The 20,904-nt window shown below is 41.5% G+C and overlaps 2 protein-coding genes across 3 annotated transcripts; one reads left to right on the top strand and one right to left on the bottom strand.

Annotated features, from left to right (window-relative positions):
- Positions 1-216: 216 nt before the first annotated feature.
- On the bottom strand, positions 217-6,998 carry LOC117455002 (ras-related protein Rab-5A-like). 2 transcript variants are annotated; one of them, XM_034094336.2, is made up of 6 exons: positions 6,810-6,998; positions 5,172-5,393; positions 4,600-4,751; positions 4,216-4,338; positions 2,699-2,792; positions 217-2,565 (listed from the first exon to the last, which is right to left on the bottom strand). In XM_034094336.2, exons 2-6 carry the CDS (start codon positions 5,335-5,337, stop codon positions 2,453-2,455), a joined length of 648 nt encoding a protein of 215 aa, XP_033950227.1. In that variant the 5' UTR covers positions 5,338-5,393; positions 6,810-6,998; the 3' UTR covers positions 217-2,452. The 2 variants fall into 2 exon arrangements, with proteins under 2 accessions (XP_033950227.1, XP_033950228.1); XM_034094337.2 differs by having other exon boundaries at positions 5,172-5,390.
- A 7,150-nt stretch (positions 6,999-14,148) lies between these two features.
- Positions 14,149-19,897, top strand: otud6b (OTU deubiquitinase 6B). The gene is made up of 8 exons (XM_034094480.2): positions 14,149-14,412; positions 15,133-15,281; positions 15,404-15,538; positions 17,663-17,863; positions 18,067-18,187; positions 18,821-18,882; positions 18,966-19,072; positions 19,364-19,897. Exons 1-8 carry the CDS (start codon positions 14,340-14,342, stop codon positions 19,446-19,448), a joined length of 933 nt encoding a protein of 310 aa, XP_033950371.1. The 5' UTR covers positions 14,149-14,339; the 3' UTR covers positions 19,449-19,897.
- The last annotated feature ends 1,007 nt before the right edge of the window (positions 19,898-20,904 follow it).

The raw sequence follows: 20,904 nt of genomic DNA, 5'->3' as shown, positions 1-20,904 counted from the left end.
AGTGAACCGTGTTTATTCAAGGCTTGCATACAGGAATTAGTCAAATTAATAGAAAAACCCAATATTAATAGAACATTAAAACGACCTATATGGGTAGGGATGGATGAGAGGTAAACTGTATGTCATAACCTATAAAATAACTAACATGACGTGTTTTTTGGGGGGGGGGAGGGAGTTCGACACACACACACAAAGTCTGACGGCAATAATAAATGATCAACTTGATTTCAGTATTTATTTGGTCATTACATAACAGTACTGTAAAATGCTTGCATTTAAAGGTTCTCGGGTGCAATTAAGTGTTAATGAAAAAAAACATACAATTTACATCCTTATTATGTTTTAATTCATTTATTTATGAATGACCATCGTGCCAGCTGATAGTTGTTACACGTTTCCTACAATATCTTCACAAGACTACTGAGATGTTAAAAAGGCAGACAGTTGGTTAATCAAACTGTTTTGTATTAGTTCTGCCTTCTCTGGAGCTTTTACAACCAGCGTTTCTGGAAGTTCAGATCTACTTACAGGGACAAATGTGGACAAGTAGCCTGATACCACTAAAAACGAGATTAGTGAATTTGTGAAATGCGAGAGAGATACTGTTAAAAATATAAACCAAAATATTTGGATATTATTTTTTTCCGACAGACATCTAAATAAATGCAATTTCCTTTTTTGTTAATAACACTACATACATTTATAAAGACCACCACTGATTATAATTTAACCATTTGTGTGAAAAAAGTTACAGCAACCAAACTCCAAACCCAGATTGTAGCTGTTATTTTCTGCTAACTGTACAGTTTTTTAGATAGATTTTCTAGACATCTCCCTAGCAAGCATTAGTCCCGTCACTGGTAAATCGAAAAAAAGTAGACTACACGGCAACACCCTATTTACAGTATATTATTTATATATTTATATTTTTATATATGTATATCACACTGGCTGTAATTAAGACAAGATATAGTAATGAGCATCATTAGTGCAAGGCATGAGTATGACCTGGAAAAAGAGTTATTGACCACATGTATGTATATGTGCGTGTGTGCATGTGTCGCTGTATGTAACAATGTCAAGTGTGGGGGTGGGACAGGGGGGGAAAGTGTGCTCAACACAGATGATGGACAGGTGTAACAGACTGTGTGTGCGTTTATGTACAGTTATGTTTATGTCTGACACAGTTCAGAGGGAGGAAGTCAACGTAATGTGTGTGTTCATGTGCAAATGTGTTCAAACCTCACACAAACGGGCACGTGTGAGTGAGTCAATGGATGAAATCTGTCATCAGCCAGCCAGCCCAGGCCTAGTTTGTACACACTGTGACGCACAAATGTTTCTAAAGCACTTCCTAAACAGGAGAAGATGACTAATATTTATGATTCAAACTGGTGATTATGAAGCAGCCTTACATATTGCAACTCCCAACCATCACCTTTTGCCAGGTGCAAACCTAGCAGCGGTCCGACAACATTAACAGTAGAATAGGTAATCTGCATAAACAAAACCATCCAAGGCAGAAACCAAGAGACCCGGCGAGGATAACCACAAAGAGATGGTCTGCACAAGATGTATCAAAGAACACTGCATCAGGAGATTGTGACCTCAGAGGCCGCCTTGTTGTGGAGAAAGCTGTGTGGAGCAGGGTTTTCTTTTTTATTGTGCTGCATTGGTCCTTGCAGACACTCAAGTCACAGAGTAAATACTGTGAAACATTGCACAATGCCACTATGGACAGCTAGAAGCAGGCATGGCCCCAGAATGGAGCTTTAGAGAAATATACACTAGTGCTACTTTAGGTTAAGTAGGGGAAAGGACCTGGAAAACACAGGCCTTTCCTCTTTCTCAGATCACGATAGTACCCTCCTCTTCTATGATAGACCTTGGTTTCTGTGCTGCTGCAGACTAATTGTTTGAATTTTTCTATTTTAGGCCATATAGAAATGTTGTGCATCCATCCTTTTGACAATAATAAGTAACAAGATTATCAAAAAGAACAAAAACAGAAGACCAGAATAAGAAATGCAGTAGTAAAGTCTTAAGCTATCCCATAATAGGGAAGTAACCACTTCCTCTTAGTGAGAAGAAAGGATATGGAAGGCAGGCTGCACTAACACCTCTAATATCTGCTATCGTTAATCTATCAATAATAATTGACAGATGTAACAAGCTGGATGGCGGAAAAGAAGAAAAAGATTGGTTATGAGGCATAATCGGGAAGCAGCGGAACCGTGATGGAGGAAAAGAGGCGTGGCCGTGTGAAGAGATCAGTGTAATGGCATTGAGTTCTTTACTGCAAAAAGAAAGGGGGGGCACAGGGTATATTTTCTTGTTTTGCAGGAAGAGGGATAAGAGTACACCACATTGCATTAGTAACTGCGGTGGCATTCAGGACATCGGCCGCATTAGTTACTGCTCTACAGGTGGTTGGAGGGCGGGGGTCTTCACGTTAGGTACTGCAGCACGGAGCCTTGGCCGGTGGCGCAGGTGTCAGGTCCACCACCCGGCTCCGCCCACTGTTAGCCCCCGCAGCCTGGGGCTCACTCTTCGGCAATCTCTTGGCTTGAGGGAAAAGCAAAACTATACTTAATAACAAAGTAAACTGAAACTTTTTATCTGCAGGGTGCAGTGGTATACGTTCTATAACGCAAAATAATCTATTTATCAAAATCTATACGTTTCAAGAATTACCCACCAATAGCCATAAATATCTCGTTCACATTCATAGATGTCTTGGCCGACGTCTCCATGAAAAGTAAGCTGTTGTCATCTGCGTAGGATTGGGCATCCTGTCAACACCATGAGTACACATGCAAGTATTTAAAAACAATTAGATAGAACAAATCACTTGTGTGGGTCTTGGATACATTACATTTCATTTAGCTGACGCTTTTATCCAAAGCGACTTACAATAACATAAAATATAGATATCTATGAGAAGTAGGAGATTAGGGGGGTGTACCGCAAACTATCAAAAATGTATAGTAGCCTTATCTGGCAGGAGAGAGCTTGAGACTCCATACAGAGACATTGCGAACAACAACAGTGATTATCTGCTCTGTTAACACAGGCTTTGATCATCAGGCTCTGTGCACGTTCCCAATAAAGGGGCATCATTTGCCTTTTCTATAGCACAACATAGACAGATTGCACGAATCGCACTTGTGCTATTAAAACATTTAAAATAATGTATTAGCCCATATATTGACTACTGATTACGTTACTGATAACACTATATTAAAATGGGGTTGATTAGACAAAGGTATTTTCAGTCTGAAAATACACTGAATAAAAATATAAACGCAACACTTTTGTTTTTGCTCCCATTTTTCATGAGATGAACTCACAGATCTAAAACATTTTCTATATTCACAAAATAACCATTTCTCTCAAATATTGTTCACAAATCTGAAAAAATCTGTGATAGTGAGCACTTCCCCTTTGCCGAGATAATCCATCCCACCTCACAGGTGTGGCATATCAAGATGCTGATTAGACAGCATGATTATTGCACAGGTGTGCCTTAGGCTGGCCACAATAAAAGGCCACTCTGAAACGTGCAGTTTTGCTTTATTGGGGGGGTCTGGGGGGGTCCGCAAACCAGGCAGTATCTGGTGTGAGGGGTAGGGGTAGGGTAATGTTGTGAATCGAGTGGCCCATGGTGGTGGTGGGGTTATGGTATGGGCAGGCGTATGTTATGGACGACAAACACAGGCCACTCGATTCACAACATTACCCTAACCCTAACCCTACCCCTCACACCAGATACTGACTGGTTTTCGGACCCCCCCAATAAAGCAAAACTGCACGTTTCAGAGTGGCCTTTTATTGTGGCCAGCCTAAGGCACACCTGTGCAATAATCATGATGTCTAATCAGCATCTTGGTATGCCACACCTGTGAGGTGGGATGGATTATCTCGGCAAAGGAGAAGTGCTCACTATCACAGATTTTTTCAGATTTGTGAACAATATTTGAGAGAAATGGTTATTTTGTGTATATAGAAAATGTTTTAGATCTTTGAGTTCATCTCATGAAAAATGGGAGCAAAAACAAAAGTGTTGCGTTTATATTTTTGTTCAGTGTAAGTACGACTATAACCTTAACTGAACCATTCATTTCACTTCATGGTACACCCCTCAGTATTTCCAAGAAACTCAAAGCTAATACCGACTGAACGACGCAGTTTGTTTGTTTGTTTGTTTGCTCTGACCTGGAAGTCGACAGCTCTCTTGGTGGCCAGGTCGGCCTTGTTGCCTGACAGAGCGATGACTATGTTAGGGCTGGCTTGTCTTTGCAGCTCCTTCACCCAGTTCTTAGCCCGTGCAAAGGACTCCTACAAATAGAACATATTGTGTTATCTGTCATTTCATTCATGTGATCAGTAAGTTCAATAGATATTTCCATTAAAAAAAAAAAATTAAAAAAAATCACATTTTCACATTGGCAATCACCCGCACTTCAACTTGATGTACACTCCAGAAGAAATCTGACATTTAATCTCGAGGGCAGCATTATGCTCATCTCTCCAACTTTAAGTGAGAGTCAAATGTTGGAAAACTATGAAAATAACTTATGTAAGGGGGAATCAACTAGCCTCGTTTGTGATGTCGTAGACCACGATGGCGGCCTGTGCTCCTCTGTAATACATGGGGGCCAAACTGTGGTAACGCTCCTGACCGGCAGTGTCCCAGATTTCAAACTTCACCGTTGTGTCATCTAGACACACTGTCTGGGTGAGAAAGGCAGCTGAAAGAAAAGGATAAGCAGAGGGGTGAGTAAGCATTAGATAATCAATATTGACACCAAAACAACACTACTTTATAACTTCATGTAAACAATATAAGTCATACATATATATATATGAATTTTGCAAGACCAAAATATTAAAATGTTTCCACTTTTGCCGCAATGTATTTCTACAGATGACAATTGTGGCTTAATTCAAGGGCTAATTTACAAATCTAGTGACTATGACTAAAACAATAAAACAGTTAACTTCTACAATTATGTTTTTTTTTTAACTTTTAAAATGTTTCTTTTTAAGGCCCTGTCATTACAATACCAAAGCACCAAATGAGCTAGATGAAAGACTGTCATGAATCTCACATAATTGAGTTCCAACCAACTAGCAGCTATTGAGACATAGTGTGTTGATATGAAGCTGACCTCCTATCGTGCTCTCCTGGAATTCATGGAATTGCCCTTTAACGAATCGGAGCACTAAGCTGGATTTCCCCACGGCTGACTCCCCCAACAGCACCAGCTTAAACTGACAGATCTTGTTCCCTGCATTGGGTCCGTTGGGTCTTGTAGCTCCTCCCCGATTGGCCATGACCTAGTCAGATCCCCCGCTGTCCTGTGTGCCAAACCTCACAAGGAGGACTTCTACTGCAACATGCAAGAAAAGAGAGGTTAGTATCAATGAGTAAGGAACATGTGTGGAACTTGGCTCAAAAATAAAACTGCTAACATGTATTGTACTGCTAAACACTTCTATGTGAGATGTTAGATGGGAATTAGAAGGGAATTAGAAATACGCAACCTGATCTTTCTGAGATATTGCGTTGGGATATCAATTAAATGGGAGGGACAAATGGACAGACAACAATAACACTCGAAAACATTAAGTCCTCTGCTGTTGTAGGTGATGGAACTTAAAATAACAAGACTGTCCAAACGTGGAAATGGATCTACCAAAAAGCCTCTGTAAAGCATATCTTAGACATTGTTGATGATATTGGAGAGGTGTTCACGGCCTCTATGGTGAGGTCTGAGGCCATAGTTTAAGCCTGTTTATGCTAAACCTTAAGTTTTGTTGCAAAATCAAAGGCAACGCTAAATTAATATCAACATAGTGACAGATGTTGCTTTACGAAACACACACACACACACACACACACACACACACACACACACACACACACACACACACACACACACACACACACAGAAAATAACATGATCTAGGACAGGAAGCCCATGAAAGTTACTATTAAGTTTCGCTTCAGAGGATATGAAATCAAGCATTTATTATTTGTTTTCCAAACACATTTGACAAGTGATGAAGCAAAAAGAAAGCAATTATGCGAAGACACACCTGGGTGAAAAACTAACTGCGTGTACTCAAGACAGGGACGGTCAACAAACGCTGCGCACTGCAATGTTCGACATTTATGACCGTCGTTAGTTGACTGCAAACACACTTGCTTATGATAGCTGTAGTCATGCATCCGTTTTCGTTCACTAGCTAGTTAGCGTGCTTGTTTTTAGCCTAACACAGCTCTTTAACTGACTAGCAACTTTAGCCTCCCAACCACTTTCAGAAAAGCACCTAAAACGACAGGGTCAACTTTCAAATACAAAAATACGATTGCATAACAGGCCAGTCGTTGTATTGTCATGAACGACAAGAAACTGAAATGTTGTGTTGGCTGACTTAAGTTATTTAATGGGGAGTAGCCAATCCCCAATTAACAAACATTGACATTAGCTTGTTAGCATTGTTAGCATTCCACCCACTGACCTGATAACACCCATTTAGCTGTTAGATGTCACAAAGTCAACTGTAAGCCTGTCATTCAGCTTGCTATACCAGACATTACTGGCCACTTACTACTGACAACATATCAACAGCTGGACCCAGTAAGACGTATAAAAAGGCCTGTATTTCTGGATTCCCTTAGCTATCAAACATCACCGACACTAGCTACAGGCAGTAGCACAAGCTAATGTTAGTCCCCCGTGAGCGTTAGCCAGTCAGCCAGCTGGAAACCACAACTTGCCGATTCATGTCAAGTACTCTACCTGAGAGCCAGACGATGTTTTTTTACTTTAAATACCACTGATGCAGTATTTACACACGGAAACCGGGACACTGTGGTGTTTGGGAACCAAGAAAACAGTTTCAACAATCCCGTCACGTCTCCTCCTTTCTTTCGTCTCGCAACTCCCGTCAGAACCAAAACACAAACAAGCTCTTCCGCCCCCCGTGCCACGTCACACAGCACGAGCACGCTGCCCTCCAGGAAGGAGTGTTCAACTTAACATAACATAACACGACATAACATAACATAAATAGTTATTTTGCTCTATTTTATTTATATTCTGTTTCTTTTAGCAATATTTAGTATTATTTTATATATTTATGTTGCATTGTTGAAGGCGCCTGGGACGATGGATTTTCATTGCCATAACTACACTGTAGATGGATATGACAATAAAGTATTTTAATCTTTGAATAGTGCTGCAACTTCTAGTAACAGACACTATTGCAATATTCACTTGATTGGTAATTCATTTAGATAACTTTTTTCTTAAGGCAAGTGTTGTTATTTATTTATTTTAATAATAAAGTAACCATGCAACTGAACTTTTAGGAAGTTACCTTTTGGCCTGTTTTCAATTTTGTTTAACCCTATCACACAGAGCTGCAAACAGTTCGAAAAGACAATTACTTTTATATTTCAGATGCAATAGAGGCCTTGAGAGGTAGAGGTATCAAGTATTTCACAAGAACAGGCAAAACATATTAAAATAGTTTGAGAAAACAGAAGCATCCTAGCAAACAGGTTGCATAAAGGTGTGGCTATATTTCTTGCAATACACATTTTGGGAAAGTTGCCAGATGGTTATTTTAATGAAACCTACAAAGACCCCCTGAGAAACGTTCCAAGTTACCAACACTGGTTTTCAGACACATATAAGCCTAAACATGAATTTAAGATAAGATTAAAAGGAGCAGATTTACAAATGTAATAAGCATTATATGTCCCATGTCATGGCCATTTCTACTGATCACAATTCCGTTGTTGAGGTATACTAAAATAGATTTATATTGTGCAATTTTCCAACCTCACATTGGTTTCTCATACAGCATCTCTGTATGTGTATTCACTCTCTGTCCTAAACGGCTTGTTGGAGCTCCTGCCCCCCCCTCCCTGTGAGCCCAGTGGCCGTCTGCGAGACAGCGAGACACAGCGAAACCCAGCCCGGAACCAGCCCGAGCACGCACACACACACACACACACACACACACACACACACACACACACACACACACACACACACACACACACACACACACACACACACACACACACACACACACACACACACACACACACACACACACACACACACACACACACACACACACACACACACACACACACACACACACACACACACACACACACACACACCCGCAGCCTGGCTCGGAGTTTGTGTGTGTGCTCACCATAGAGGTGCTCACACACAGACTCACAGCCTCGCCGCGTCCCGCCGTCTCAGGAAGGAGAAATCGGCGGAGCTGCAGCTGAGAAAAGATTGAGTGTGTGTGTGTGTGTGTGTGTGTGTGTGTGTGTGTGTGTGTGTGTGTGTGTGTGACTTAACGTAACGGCTCCGCGGATGCATTATTTGCTAGCCTGGAATTGTATCACTGTATAGGTTTCATAAAACAGTGTTCATTAACGAATAGTTGATAGAGTTATTGTGTGTATTAAAATAGTGTATTATCAAGTTTTGAAAAGCTGTGTCAAGCTATTGTAAGGTCAAGGGTCAAATATATGTGTATATATTTATATAAATAAATACAATTTCAGAATCAAACAGAGCACTCTCATAACTCGTAACACTATTAGAGACTGGATATACCCCCCCCCCCTCTCCCCTCTGGTCGCTACAATGAGGAAAATAAATTACGGGCCAAAAGTTGTATTTACAAGTATTACAAGTAAGCAGAGGACACCAAACCAACTGAGACCTGTCTGTCCGCTGCATCTACGCACACACTAGAGGCTTCTCAATACTCAAATTTCCCCTCCTCGACTCCCCTCCTCGATACTTAGACCCGCCCACAGGAGATGCGAGCGGAGGACCGAGGAGGGGAAGCAGCAGACGTTTAAAGAAATGAGAACTCCTCTCCTCTGAGCGGTCATATTAAAGCGACGTCCGTTCATTATTACGTAGCAACAGCTGCATCAGCTGTCGAGTGTTTTGTCATATTTATAATCTCTGTTAGATCAGCTGAACATTGTTCCCCCACATATGTACTTTTAATTCATTGAGAGTGCGGTATAATGAGACAATAACAGGCTACAGATGCGGACACACACACACAAATATATTTATATAAATATATGCAATTTAAAGTATGAGAGCACTCTCATAATAACGTAACACAATCAGAGACTGGATATATCCCCCCCTCTCTCTGGTCGCTGAAATGGGGAATTGAAATTACGGGCCAAAAGTTGTATTTGCAAGTATTAAAAGTAAGCAGAGGACACCAAACCAACTGAGACCCGTCTGTCCGCCGCATCTGCGCACTGTACAACACACACCTACACACTGTACCACACGCACCTACAGCTCCTAACGCATAATCAGGCTACAGGCAGCCGTTGTGTATTTTATTATGTGAAGCACTAAATGGTCTTAGAAAAACTCTTTGTAGATATCTACTAAACTAAAGCAAATAAAGAGAGTAGGTCTGTTATACTGAGTGATATATATTTTACACACTGCTCTGCTTTCTGCACGGGCCTCACAGCTGTTCTCACTGTAAACATCGCGTTGCGATGAGAGCAGTTTCTAAGATAATATCCAGGGGATGCATGCAGAGCTGTCATTGGCTGAGATAAGTCCGGCCGTGCGTCACGCCTCCACCGTTCCCGGAAATGCATCCGCGGAGGAGCCGTGGAGGAACCATCAGTGTATCCTCGGTTATAGCTCCTCCAGAGAGCCTCCTCGACGCTCGATCCTCGGTCCTCGGTGTGCATTTAGAAGAGGCTTCTCAATACTCAAATTTCCCCTCCTCGACTCCTCGACTCCTCGGTCCTCCGGTAGTGACCCGGAAATGAATTTCAGCGCGCCATTTTGAAGGACGTCTCATTTCTCTAAATGCACACCGAGGACCGAGGATCGAGCATCGAGGAGGCTCTCTGGAGGAGCTATAACCGAGGATACACTGATGGTTCCTCCACGGCTCCTCCGCGGATGCATTTCCGGGAACGGTGGAGGCGTGACGCACGGCCGGACTTATCTCAGCCAATGACAGCTCTGCATGCATCCCCTGGATATTATTTGAGAACCTGCTCTCATCGCAACGCGATGTTTACAGTGAGAACAGCTGTGAGGTCCTGCAGAAAGCAGAGCAGTGTGTAAAATATATATCACTCAGTATAACAGGCCTACTCTCTTTATTTGCTTTAGTTTAGTAGATATCTACAAAGAGTCCATATTTTTCTAAAACCATTTAGTGCTTCACATAATAAAATACACAACGGCTGTAGCCTGATTATGCTTTAGCAGCTGTAGGTGTGTGTGGTACAGTGTGTAGGTGTGTGTTGTACAGTGTGTAGGTGCGTGTGTTGTACAGTGTGTAGGTGCGTGTGTTGTACAGTGTGTAGGTGTGTGTGTTGTACAGTGTGTAGGTGTGTGTTGTACAGTGCGCAGATGCCGCGGACAGACGGGTCTCAGTTGGTTTGATGTCCTTACTTTTAATACTTGCAAATACAACTTTTGGCCCGTAATTTCAATTCCCCATTTCAGCGACCAGAGAGAGAGGGGGGGGGGGGGGGGGTATATCCAGTCTCTGACTGTGTTACGTTATTATGAGAGTGCTCTCATACTTTAAATTGTATATATTTATATAAATATATTTGTGTGTGTGTGTCCGCATCTGTAGCCTGTTATTGTCTCATTATACCGCACTCTCAATGAATTCAAATAAAATATGTGGGGGAACAATGTTCAGCTGATCTAACAGAGATTATAAAATATGACAAAACACTCGACAGCTGATGCAGCTGTTGCCACGTCATAATGAACGGACGTCGCTTTAATATGACCGCTCAGAGGAGAGGAGTTCTCATTTCTTTAAACGTCTGCTGCTTCCCCTCCTCTCTCCTCGGTTCCCCTCCTCGGTCCTCCGCTCGCATCTCCTGTGGGCGGGTCTAAGTCTCGAGGAGGGGAGTCGAGGAGGGGAGTCGAGGAGGGGAAATTTGAGTATTGAGAAGCCTCTAGAGAAATGAGACGTCCTTCAAAATGGCGCGCTGAAATTCATTTCCGGGTCACTACCGGAGGACCGAGGAGTCGAGGAGTTGAGGAGGGGAAATTTGAGTATTGAGAAGCCTCTACTGTACCACACACACCTACACACTGTACCACACACACACACACACACACACACACACACACACACACACACACACACACACACACACACACACACACACACACACACACACGCACATACAGCTCCTAAAACAGGCTACAGCCGTTGTGTATTTTATTGTGAAGCACTAAATGGTTTTAGAAAAATATCGACTCTTTGTAGATATCTACTAAACTAAAGCAAATAAAGAGAGTAGGCCTGTTATACTGAGTGATATATATTGTACACACTGCTCTGCTTTCTGCACCTCACAGCTGTTCTCACTGTAAACATCGCGTCGCGATGAAAGCAGTTTCTAAAATAATATCCAGGGGATGCATGCAGAGCTGTCATTGGCTGAGATAAGTCCGGCCGTCACGACTCTTTGAAACATCTCTGTTCCCGGAAATGCATCCGCGAAGGAGCCGTGGAGGACCCATCAGTGTATCCTCGGTTATAGCTCCTCCAGAGAGCCTCCTCGACGCTCGATGCTCGGTCCTCGACGTGCATTTAGAGAAATGGGATGTCCTTCAACATGGCACGCTAAAATTCATTTCCGGGTCACTACCGGAGGACAGAGGAGTCGAGGGCTGCAGTCGGATAGTTTAAAAATCAGCTCCTAAGTTCTAACCCTATCGTCTATTCCTTGACCTCTGAGTGAAACGTCACGGGGTTAAGGGATAGTGGATAGGAGAATTCACACACACACACACACACACACACACACACACACACACACACACACACACACACACACACACACACACACACACACACACACACACACACACACACACACACACACACACACACACACACACACACACACACACACACACACACACACACACACACACACACACACACACACACACACACACACACACCCGCAGCCTGGCTCGGAGTTTGTGTGTGTGCTCACCATAGAGGTGCTCACACACAGACTCACAGCCTCGCCGCGTCCCGCCGTCTCAGGAAGGAGAAATCGGCGGAGCTGCAGCTGAGAAAAGATTGAGTGTGTGTGTGTGTGTGTGTGTGTGTGTGTGTGTGTGACTTAACGTAACGGCTCCGCGGATGCATTATTTGCTATTTGCAATAGCCTGGAATTGTATCACTGTATAGGTTTCATAAAACAGTGTTCATTAACGAATAGTTGATAGAGTTATTGTGTGTATTAAAATAGTGTATTATCAAGTTTTGAAAAGCTGTGTCAAGCTATTGTGAGGTCAAGGGTCATAATTGTATATAGCCTAGGCCCTATTGAATTACCTGGGCCCTTTCTCATTTCTCGAACTCCCCTCCTCGACTCCTATCCTCGATACTTAGTCCCGCCCACAGGAGATGCGAGCGGAGGAGCCGAGGAGGGGAACCGAGGAGAGAGGAGGGGAAGCAGCAGGTGGTTAGAGAAATGAGAACTCCTCTCCTCCAGAGAGCCTCCTCGACGCTCGATGCTCGGTCCTCGACGTGCATTTAGAGAAATGGGATGTCCTTCAACATGGCGCGCTAAAATTCATTTCCGGGTCACTACCGGAGGACAGAGGAGTCGAGGGCTGCAGTCGGATAGTTTAAAAATCAGCTCCTAAGTTCTAACCCTATCGTCTATTCCTTGACCTCTGAGTGAAACGTCACGGGGTTAAGGGATAGTGGATAGGAGAATTCAAAAGGACTTAGGAGAAGAGACTGCGGTACTTTAGAGAATCCGAATGCACTTTCACTATCCGACGTGTTTATGATGCGCCAGCGGACGTCATTGTGTGCGTCTGCTGCTGTGGGGAAACTATGGAAACCACAGTTTTCTATACAGCGGACTACAACATGGATGTTTAATAAGAAGGAGGGACTACTGTAAAGTCATCTAGAGACTCTGCACCGTGCTCTGATGCTGCTGCTTTGCTTTATGAACGTGGACAACAGAGAAACATATTCTTCATGAACAAAGTTGGAATTGAAATAAAAAAGGAAAGTGAAACTTCTGCTCGTCTCCCTCTCCCTCCAGTCCACATTAATACTAATGATCCCAAAGATTGTATGAACTATGAAAATATCTTAAAATCAATACAAATGTATTTATTATAAACGTTAGTCCTTAACATCTATCACTGTGTATATCACCATTCAAACATCTTTTAAAAGTTGAACAAACCCCACACAGCTCAGTGAAGACTGTGAAATGTTGACTTTATTTGATAATTTCAGTAAAAACTAACGTTCATATTTCTCTTTTTGATTATAATACTGATGAATGTTCAAAACAAAGCACTTTGGCAACTTACCACATACGTTTTAAAATGCTTAATAAGCACCGTAACTTTCATGATATAATTTCTCATAATCGGTTGTTTCCGTGAACGGCCGACTGTTGAGTGACGGCAAATGCTGCGGCTGCAATGCATTGTGGGGCAGCATTTTCTCCTCTCCTCTCGTCAAGGGAGATCCAGTGGTTCCTAAGCTAAAGGAGGTGATAAAGGAAGTTTGAAACCTCCTTTCCTTTCATTCTCATCATTCTAGAGAATTCGAACGGCACTTATGGCTGCCACTGAGGGACTTCCGGGTCATTTCACTCCTTTAGGAAGGTTCCTAAGCTAAATGGACTATTCGACTTCAGCCGAGGAGTCGAGGAGGGGGATTTGATGAAATGAGAAAGGGCCCTGTTCTACTCATTGGGGTGGTGATCATAACAAAGGTTGGGAAAGCGTGATGTGATGTATGAGCAACAAAGATAACAAGGGGGAAGTGAAACAAAACTTTTGTAAAAACTGTATAAGCATAAGCTAAAAAAAGAATGACCAAATCTCAATCTCTGTGTTCTCTCACATCACATTGGTTACACAAATATTTATGCAAATGGTAATGATGATTTAAATAAAGAGACACAGTAGGCACCATTACATACGGCTCCTATGGCTGACGGGAGATGACTGCAGTGTAATAACAAGCCAAGAGGTGGCGCTGTAGCAAAGAAAAACCGAGTTTATTTAAAAGAAGAAGAAATAAGCCCCGCCCTGAATCTTTGTCTCTTCCGGTTAAGGCCATATGAGCACATTTCATTTATTGTGGAGCATATATGTATATATCTCGTTAGTAATGGGGCCTATTTTATGACACAAACATCATAATAATTTATCGAACAGTTTTAATTTCCATATAGCTCGCCCTGAACAGTCTGAGCAGCATCAGCAATGGCGGAGATAGAGGAGACACCAGAGGAGCATCTGGCCAAGCAGCACCGCAAGGAGAAGAAAGATATGCAAGGTAGGTAATATTAACTGTGTTTAGTTCACTGTCAGCTTGTTTGCAGTGCACCTCATGTGTTGTTTGTGTTCTGAGAGTCTGGCACGATCTCGATACTAGCAAACCATGGAGTAGTCAGTCAGATGTTGTCACCATAGACTGTATCACAGGATAAACAACCTATGGTAACGCCTGTGTTATTATTCTTAGGTATTTGTGTGTCTGTTTTGCTTTTTAACTTGTGGCACACAGTGATTGAAAGTTTAGTGTTTTGTCAGTGAATAGACTATAGAATAGAAAACTGAGTTTTGCACAGAACCCAGAAGTCTGAAACTTACAAGCTTTTTATGACTGTCATCCAAACTCCATCACTGATGTCAAAACAAGATTTGAATAATTTGCTAAGGGCAAAATAGAAGTTTTGACAACACATATTTGGGAATGGCTAGAGTAGAATGCAGGCTAAATTATTTTAACTCAGAGAGAGGTGGATAAGCAGTTTCCTGTTGCATGTGATTTATGGCTTTAAGATATATGTTATGATGATATGTTTTAATTTCCTCTAACTGTTAAACCAACATTGAGACAGGTTAATGCCGTCTGTGAGGGTCCCAGCTATGTAATTGACCCCCCCCCCCTCTTTTTCAAACAACATTCAAGGACACATAATAGATATATTCTGCATTGAGTGGGCACACGCTATATTATTGATTTGTTGATCTTTCTTGTTTTTCATTTTAGCTAAAATCCAGAGCATGAAAAATGCCATCCCCAAAAATGACAAGAAAAGGAGGAAACAGATGACTGAAGAGATTGCAAAAATAGAGGCTGACCTGAACAATAAACATGAGGAGGAATTAAGTCAATTCAAATCTTCCACTGACACCAAGGTACAAGCAAATATGAACACACATCTTTTTTATTGGTATCTCATTGTTCATTCTCACATGAAGTATAGGTATTAGATAAACGTCAATGTGGAAAATAAGCTTTCCTTGCTCAATCTTACAAGGTGGAAGAAGTGTTAAATGGAGTGGAGACCATGAAGATGGAGGGTGGAAAAGAAGCAGAAGCAGCAGAAGAAGAAGAAGAAGATGAAGAAGAGGAGGCCACACAGCCACGTGTAACAAAGGCCCAGAAGAGAAGGGTAAGATACAGGTTCCACATAAGTTTTAAAGGGGACCTATCATGCAAATACACTTCTTGATGTCTTTTATACATAAATATGTGTCCCCGGTGTGTCGGGGAACTCACGCAGCGTCAGAAAATAAAACCAGGGGGTCCAACGAGCAGATACAGATTTGCTGCCGATATTACGTAATTTCGGATGGTGGACCTAGAGAAAGTTGCTATCAGAAACAATGCCTGACGTGTTTTGGACGTAATATGGTCTTTGTTTACATTAGCAAGCATCGCTAACACTCAGAGCTAACCTGTACTGGAGAGCACATGTGTTTAAAAAGCAGGAAATAAAAAAAGGAACTCACCTTGTGATAAACCCTCAAGAGAAAAAGCATTTGAGCTCCATACTGTTTCAGAAATAATCTTTGATGTGGTTTAGAACAGGATGGCGTTTTATCACAGCAGAATGTAACTTTATCTCCGGTAGAATTCTGATCAGGCATTAGCTCCGCCTCCTCCTCCTCCTCCTCCTTTTTTTTTTTTTTCAAGCTAAGGACCCAAAATCCGCGTTTCTCTAACAGGCTGGAATAGAGGGATATGAGTAGGGATGGGTATCATCTGAAATGTATCGATTCCAATTCCGGTTCTTATCGATTCCGGTTCTTATCGATTCCCCGTTTCGATTCCAAAATTATAAAAGAAAAATATCTTTATTCTTTTAAGCTTTAACTGACACTTTTACAAATAAAAAAAATACATGCAATACAAATGTATTCCACAATAGCTGTGCCTTATTTTAACTGAGCTATGCCTGTGGCAAGCTATTAACAGGCATTATACTGTGCCTTGTCTTTTTCTTTTTTAGTGTAGTGGAGCCACACTTTAGAGCGTTCACCGCGATCCATCTTTGGTGTTATGAAGTGACTGAGCTCGTGAACTGTCTGCGGGAGGGCGGGGGGAGCCTCGCTGCGGGGAAACTGTGGACCACTGTCGCCTGTCAGCGCAACTTACATGATGCCGTTTAAAAAGATTAAGGGCGGTGCCGGCCGTCAGCGTACCGAGCCGGCCGTTAACGGCCCGCTGACGACCGGCCGTTCTGTGATTCTCCAGAACACACAGATGGCAAGTCCGCCCTTACCCTGTATTCCACCGAGTCACCGCGGCGCAGACGGACCCGGTGGAATACAGGGTCTACTGTTAAGCAGAACCGAAATTGTGTATTTTGTATGGGTACCCGGTACCCGGCATTTTCTTATCGGTTCTCATCTGGAACCGAGTTTCGGTTCCCAACCCTAGATATGAGTGTAAGGGAAACTTCTGTGTAGCAATGCAGTGGGAGTCACCGACTCAGGGAGGAGACACGGTAGAGCAGGAGCTTCGATGTCAAACACTGGAGGTTTATTTGGAGTTACGGCCAGAGGATTCACATCACAAGTCACAGCAGTCACGGTCAGACTGCACGGGTGGATTGCCACGTAAATTCTAAAGAACTCTACCTCAGACCCATGTATTTAGCTAGTTCTGAGAGCATCATCAACATGCTGCATAACAAGATAAAATCATAACACCTCTATCAGCTGACGCCAACAGGCAGGAACAGGGAGACAGAACACTGAGAGCACAGCAGCCAAGGTTACGAGGTGCGTGTGCTCAGTCAGGACAGTTTGAACTGATAAACTGGGTCAAAGTTATGGGCCTTGGAAAATATTTCCACAACAACAATGAGGGATGTCTAAAATGCATGATCTGTTTGTATTTTGAGAAAAACACATCATAGACGTGTTTTTATATATCTGAGACACATAATATATGCCTAAAAATACCATGATAGGTGCACTTTAAGACATTTGTAAGTGTTGTTTGCTATTGTCTACAGCACTTTAACTGTCATTTAAAACCGCGCTCCGCGCTGTAGTGGAAATGCGCCATTAGTGTGCAGTTGAAGAAATCCTCAGGCTTGCAATCCATCATCCTTAGTACTAAAATCCACAAAGCACAACACTTTGAATAATCAACAAATGTTATATAGCACGTTATTCCTAAGCATTTCCTTTATAATTGGTCATTTTCTAAGCCGTCTGTTTGCTTTCCTATTAAAAATGTTTGAGTACTAATTAAATGCATTTTATATAAAAATGATCCCCTCCAGGACAAGAAGGCAGCGCAGGAGAAGGAGAGAGAGAGCAGGATAGCAGAGGCCGAGGTGCTGAACCTGCAGGGTGTGAGGCACCAGGAGGGGCTGAAGCTGGCTCAGAAACTCGCCACCAAACAGCTTCAGATCAAGGAGATCTCCTCTGATGGCCACTGCATGTACCGTGCCATCGAGGATCAGCTGGCCCAGCGAACAAAGGTACTCATTGTTATAGGAATATTACTGCTGTGGCTGAAGTTTGAATACCTAATCAGAAATGCGATAGGCAAATCTCTACACTTCATGCGGCACTGTGTAAGTTGCCACATTTTAATATAATGACAAACTTTGACAAAAGTTCATGCATGTGTTATTACCAAAGCTCATACACAAAGTACATATTTTATTCTGTTTAATTTTAGCCTGAGATAACCATGAGTATGAAAGAACTGCGGTCTCGCACTGCTGAGTTCATGAGGGGCCATGCTGATGACTTCCTGCCTTTCCTCACCAACTCCAACACGGGGGACATGTACACAACGGGTAACGCTCTTATCTTTGTATTCGTAATCAGGAACTATCTCTTGTATTTTAAAGAATATTTTAATGGGTTGGTTTGGATTTTGCAGTGTGGTATGAGGTATTAATCTGCAGTCAATGTATCGATAATGGTCTGCACGTACGATACTGAAGTAAAGAAGTGCTGCTGTTGATTAGGGCAGCTGAAAACACGTTTTAGTCACCTGAAAGAAAGCCTTATCAAAATAACATAATTACACAAACAAACTAACTGATCAGTCCTGCAACCCTCATGTTCTGCGAGGTGAATTGTGTTAGTTTCTTTCAACGGAGCCTGGTTGTCTTGCCAAGAGCATAGATAACGACTTCAGTTCCCTGTTAGAAACAAAGAATGTAAAGCTGTGTCACGGCAAGGCAAATATTTTAAATAAAGCATACTGTTATAGATTTATTTTGCTGGCTAAAATATGTTTTGGTGACATCTCTGTCCAGAAATTTACTTTTCTTCTGTGCCTGTACACAGATCAATACCTCATACAACCCCACTTCTAAACATCTAAACTATTCATTTAAAGACCAATAATGGTAGCCATACATATATTTTTAGAAAGGAATTATGTGTATGCCCAGTATTCATGCAGTGTTTTTGGTCTCCAGATGAGTTTGAGAAGTACTGCAGTGACGTGGAGCACACAGCAGCTTGGGGTGGACAACTGGAAGTGAGTTGTTGACGTTTTGTCACAGACGCACTGTGCTTTTGCTCGTTGTATTTTTAAATAATTATTTTCTTTTTTCCCAACAGTTGCGAGCTTTGACCCAAGTTCTTCTCTTGCCAATGGAAGTGATCCAGGCTGACTCCCCACCTATAAAAATCGGGGAGGAATTTGATAGTGAACCCGTCACCCTAATGTACGTTGTGTATATTGTGTTTTTTTTGTCAAAGATTCAGTTTGCATAACAAATACAGTTAAATTAGTAGAAAAAAGTATATTGGAGGAACGTTAGACATTTTTGAAAACTGATTACATTATGTCTAACACAAAACACACTAAAGAAGGTGTAGAGACAAACTAGTTTAACAAACATGTAATGAATATACTGACTATATTAAATGACACATTTTAATAAAGCTTTTCAGAATTTAGAAATATTTATATAAGATCTCTTGACTCACAGAATATATTTTCTTATTTTTTGCAGATACATGCGTCACGCCTATGGACTAGGAGAGCACTACAACTCTGTGGAGCAGCTAAAGGATCCTGCTAATGCAGAGGACAGCTGAGAGACAACCCAGTCTTGGTGTGACTTAAACCAATGTGTGTGATTCAGAGTGTGTTCAAACCACTCACACCAAGGGACCCTAAATACAATCGTATTTCGAAGGAGACCCCCCCCCCCCCCCCCCCCCTCATTTAAGACATTGTTAAGCTGAGGTTAACGAAGAAGCTGGTTGTTTCCAATATACAGTGGTAGGTCTTAAAAGTCAAAAGATATCAGTGGGGAGAGTGATATGTATTTGTGCGTAAGAAAAAAAAGCATAAAAGGGAAATTCATGTGAATTAACGATGTTTTGGGAAGCAAAGTTGTCCCATAGGAGAGGATGTAAGAGCTATTGATCATTCATTTGACTCCAAATGTTAACAGTCAGTGTGGGGTTGACGAACTGAACTGAATTGTGGAACTTGTGAATCTTATCAATGTTACATAAACTCATAAAATACTAATAAGGTATTCAACTGCTTTGTTTTTAATATTTCTGATGAGGAAGATATTATCATAAATACTGTTTTCAACATGAGACTGTGAAACAGCCATTTTAACCTGCAGTGACCAGCAGGAGGCATGCACACATCTATTCATTCTAGGCATGTGTGAAGCAAAAGTTATCTGTTGAAAATGATGAAATACTTGCATGAACCTCAAACAAGCTGTCACTTTTAAAGCAGATATTGTCTCACTCAGGGTAATGTCTACACATATACCAAAGGCCTACAGAACATACTGTAGCTCTAATGAAACACAAAACATTATTTTGCAATTTGTCATTAAATAATGTTGGAAATGCCGGTGGTAAAAAGTAACTACATTCACTTTCGTACTGTACTTTGAGTATTTCTAAAGTAGTTTGTTACTTCATACTCTTCATAAATGTTGTACTATTTATTTACCTAATTAAGTTTGACAGCTATAGTTTGTAGTTACTTTTAATTGGATTACATTTCATATACAAAGCATACATGAAGAACAGACTACAGAGAAGAAAATCTAATATAAAGAAGAACAGTCAAAAAGTAACCAAAGTACTTAAAACTAGCTTTATCTAAAAAAAATGAAACGATTCTCATGCTTTTATAATCGAGTTACTTCACAGACAATATTACAGTTGAAGTTGAATCTTTTCTACACAATGAGGACTTTTAATACTTGAAGCTCGTTTTGCTCATAATACTTCAGTGCTTGTATGTAATGGACTTCATAAGGAAGCATTTCTACTTGAAATGTAACTTTGGACATTATTTGGACAAATCCTGCAATTCTAGGCTGTCACCACTAGAGGCTGCTACTCTTCTAAAAAATATAAATTGTAGCATTTAAGCCTTCAAATGGCCAGCAAACGTAACATTTTAGTTACAAGTTACATCTTTACAGAAAAGACAGGACATACATATTAAGGTACCATGGTACACACTAGGCTTTAAAAGTACTGTTTTTTAATGCTTTCATTACATTTAATTAGT

Source organism: Pseudochaenichthys georgianus, chromosome 11, assembly GCF_902827115.2.
Source record: "Pseudochaenichthys georgianus chromosome 11, fPseGeo1.2, whole genome shotgun sequence".
Taxonomy (NCBI): Eukaryota; Metazoa; Chordata; class Actinopteri; order Perciformes; family Channichthyidae; genus Pseudochaenichthys; species Pseudochaenichthys georgianus.
This window is presented reverse-complemented; position numbering and strand designations above follow the sequence as displayed.

Bases quoted from the DNA above. Each gene is read 5' to 3' on its own strand.
- LOC117455002 (XM_034094336.2), bottom strand. From the start codon at position 5,337: ATGGCCAATCGGGGAGGAGCTACAAGACCCAACGGACCCAATGCAGGG. The intron at 4,752-5,171 runs GTCAGCTTCATA...CTTTTCTTTCAG, and splicing joins CCAGGAGAGCACGATAGGAG to CTGCCTTTCTCACCCAGACA. The intron at 2,566-2,698 runs GTGGGTAATTCT...TTTTCCCTCAAG, and splicing joins CGAGATATTTATGGCTATTG to CCAAGAGATTGCCGAAGAGT.
- otud6b (XM_034094480.2), top strand. From the start codon at position 14,340: ATGGCGGAGATAGAGGAGACACCAGAGGAGCATCTGGCCAAGCAGCAC. The intron at 15,539-17,662 runs GTAAGATACAGG...GATCCCCTCCAG, and splicing joins CAAAGGCCCAGAAGAGAAGG to GACAAGAAGGCAGCGCAGGA. The intron at 17,864-18,066 runs GTACTCATTGTT...GTTTAATTTTAG, and splicing joins AGCTGGCCCAGCGAACAAAG to CCTGAGATAACCATGAGTAT.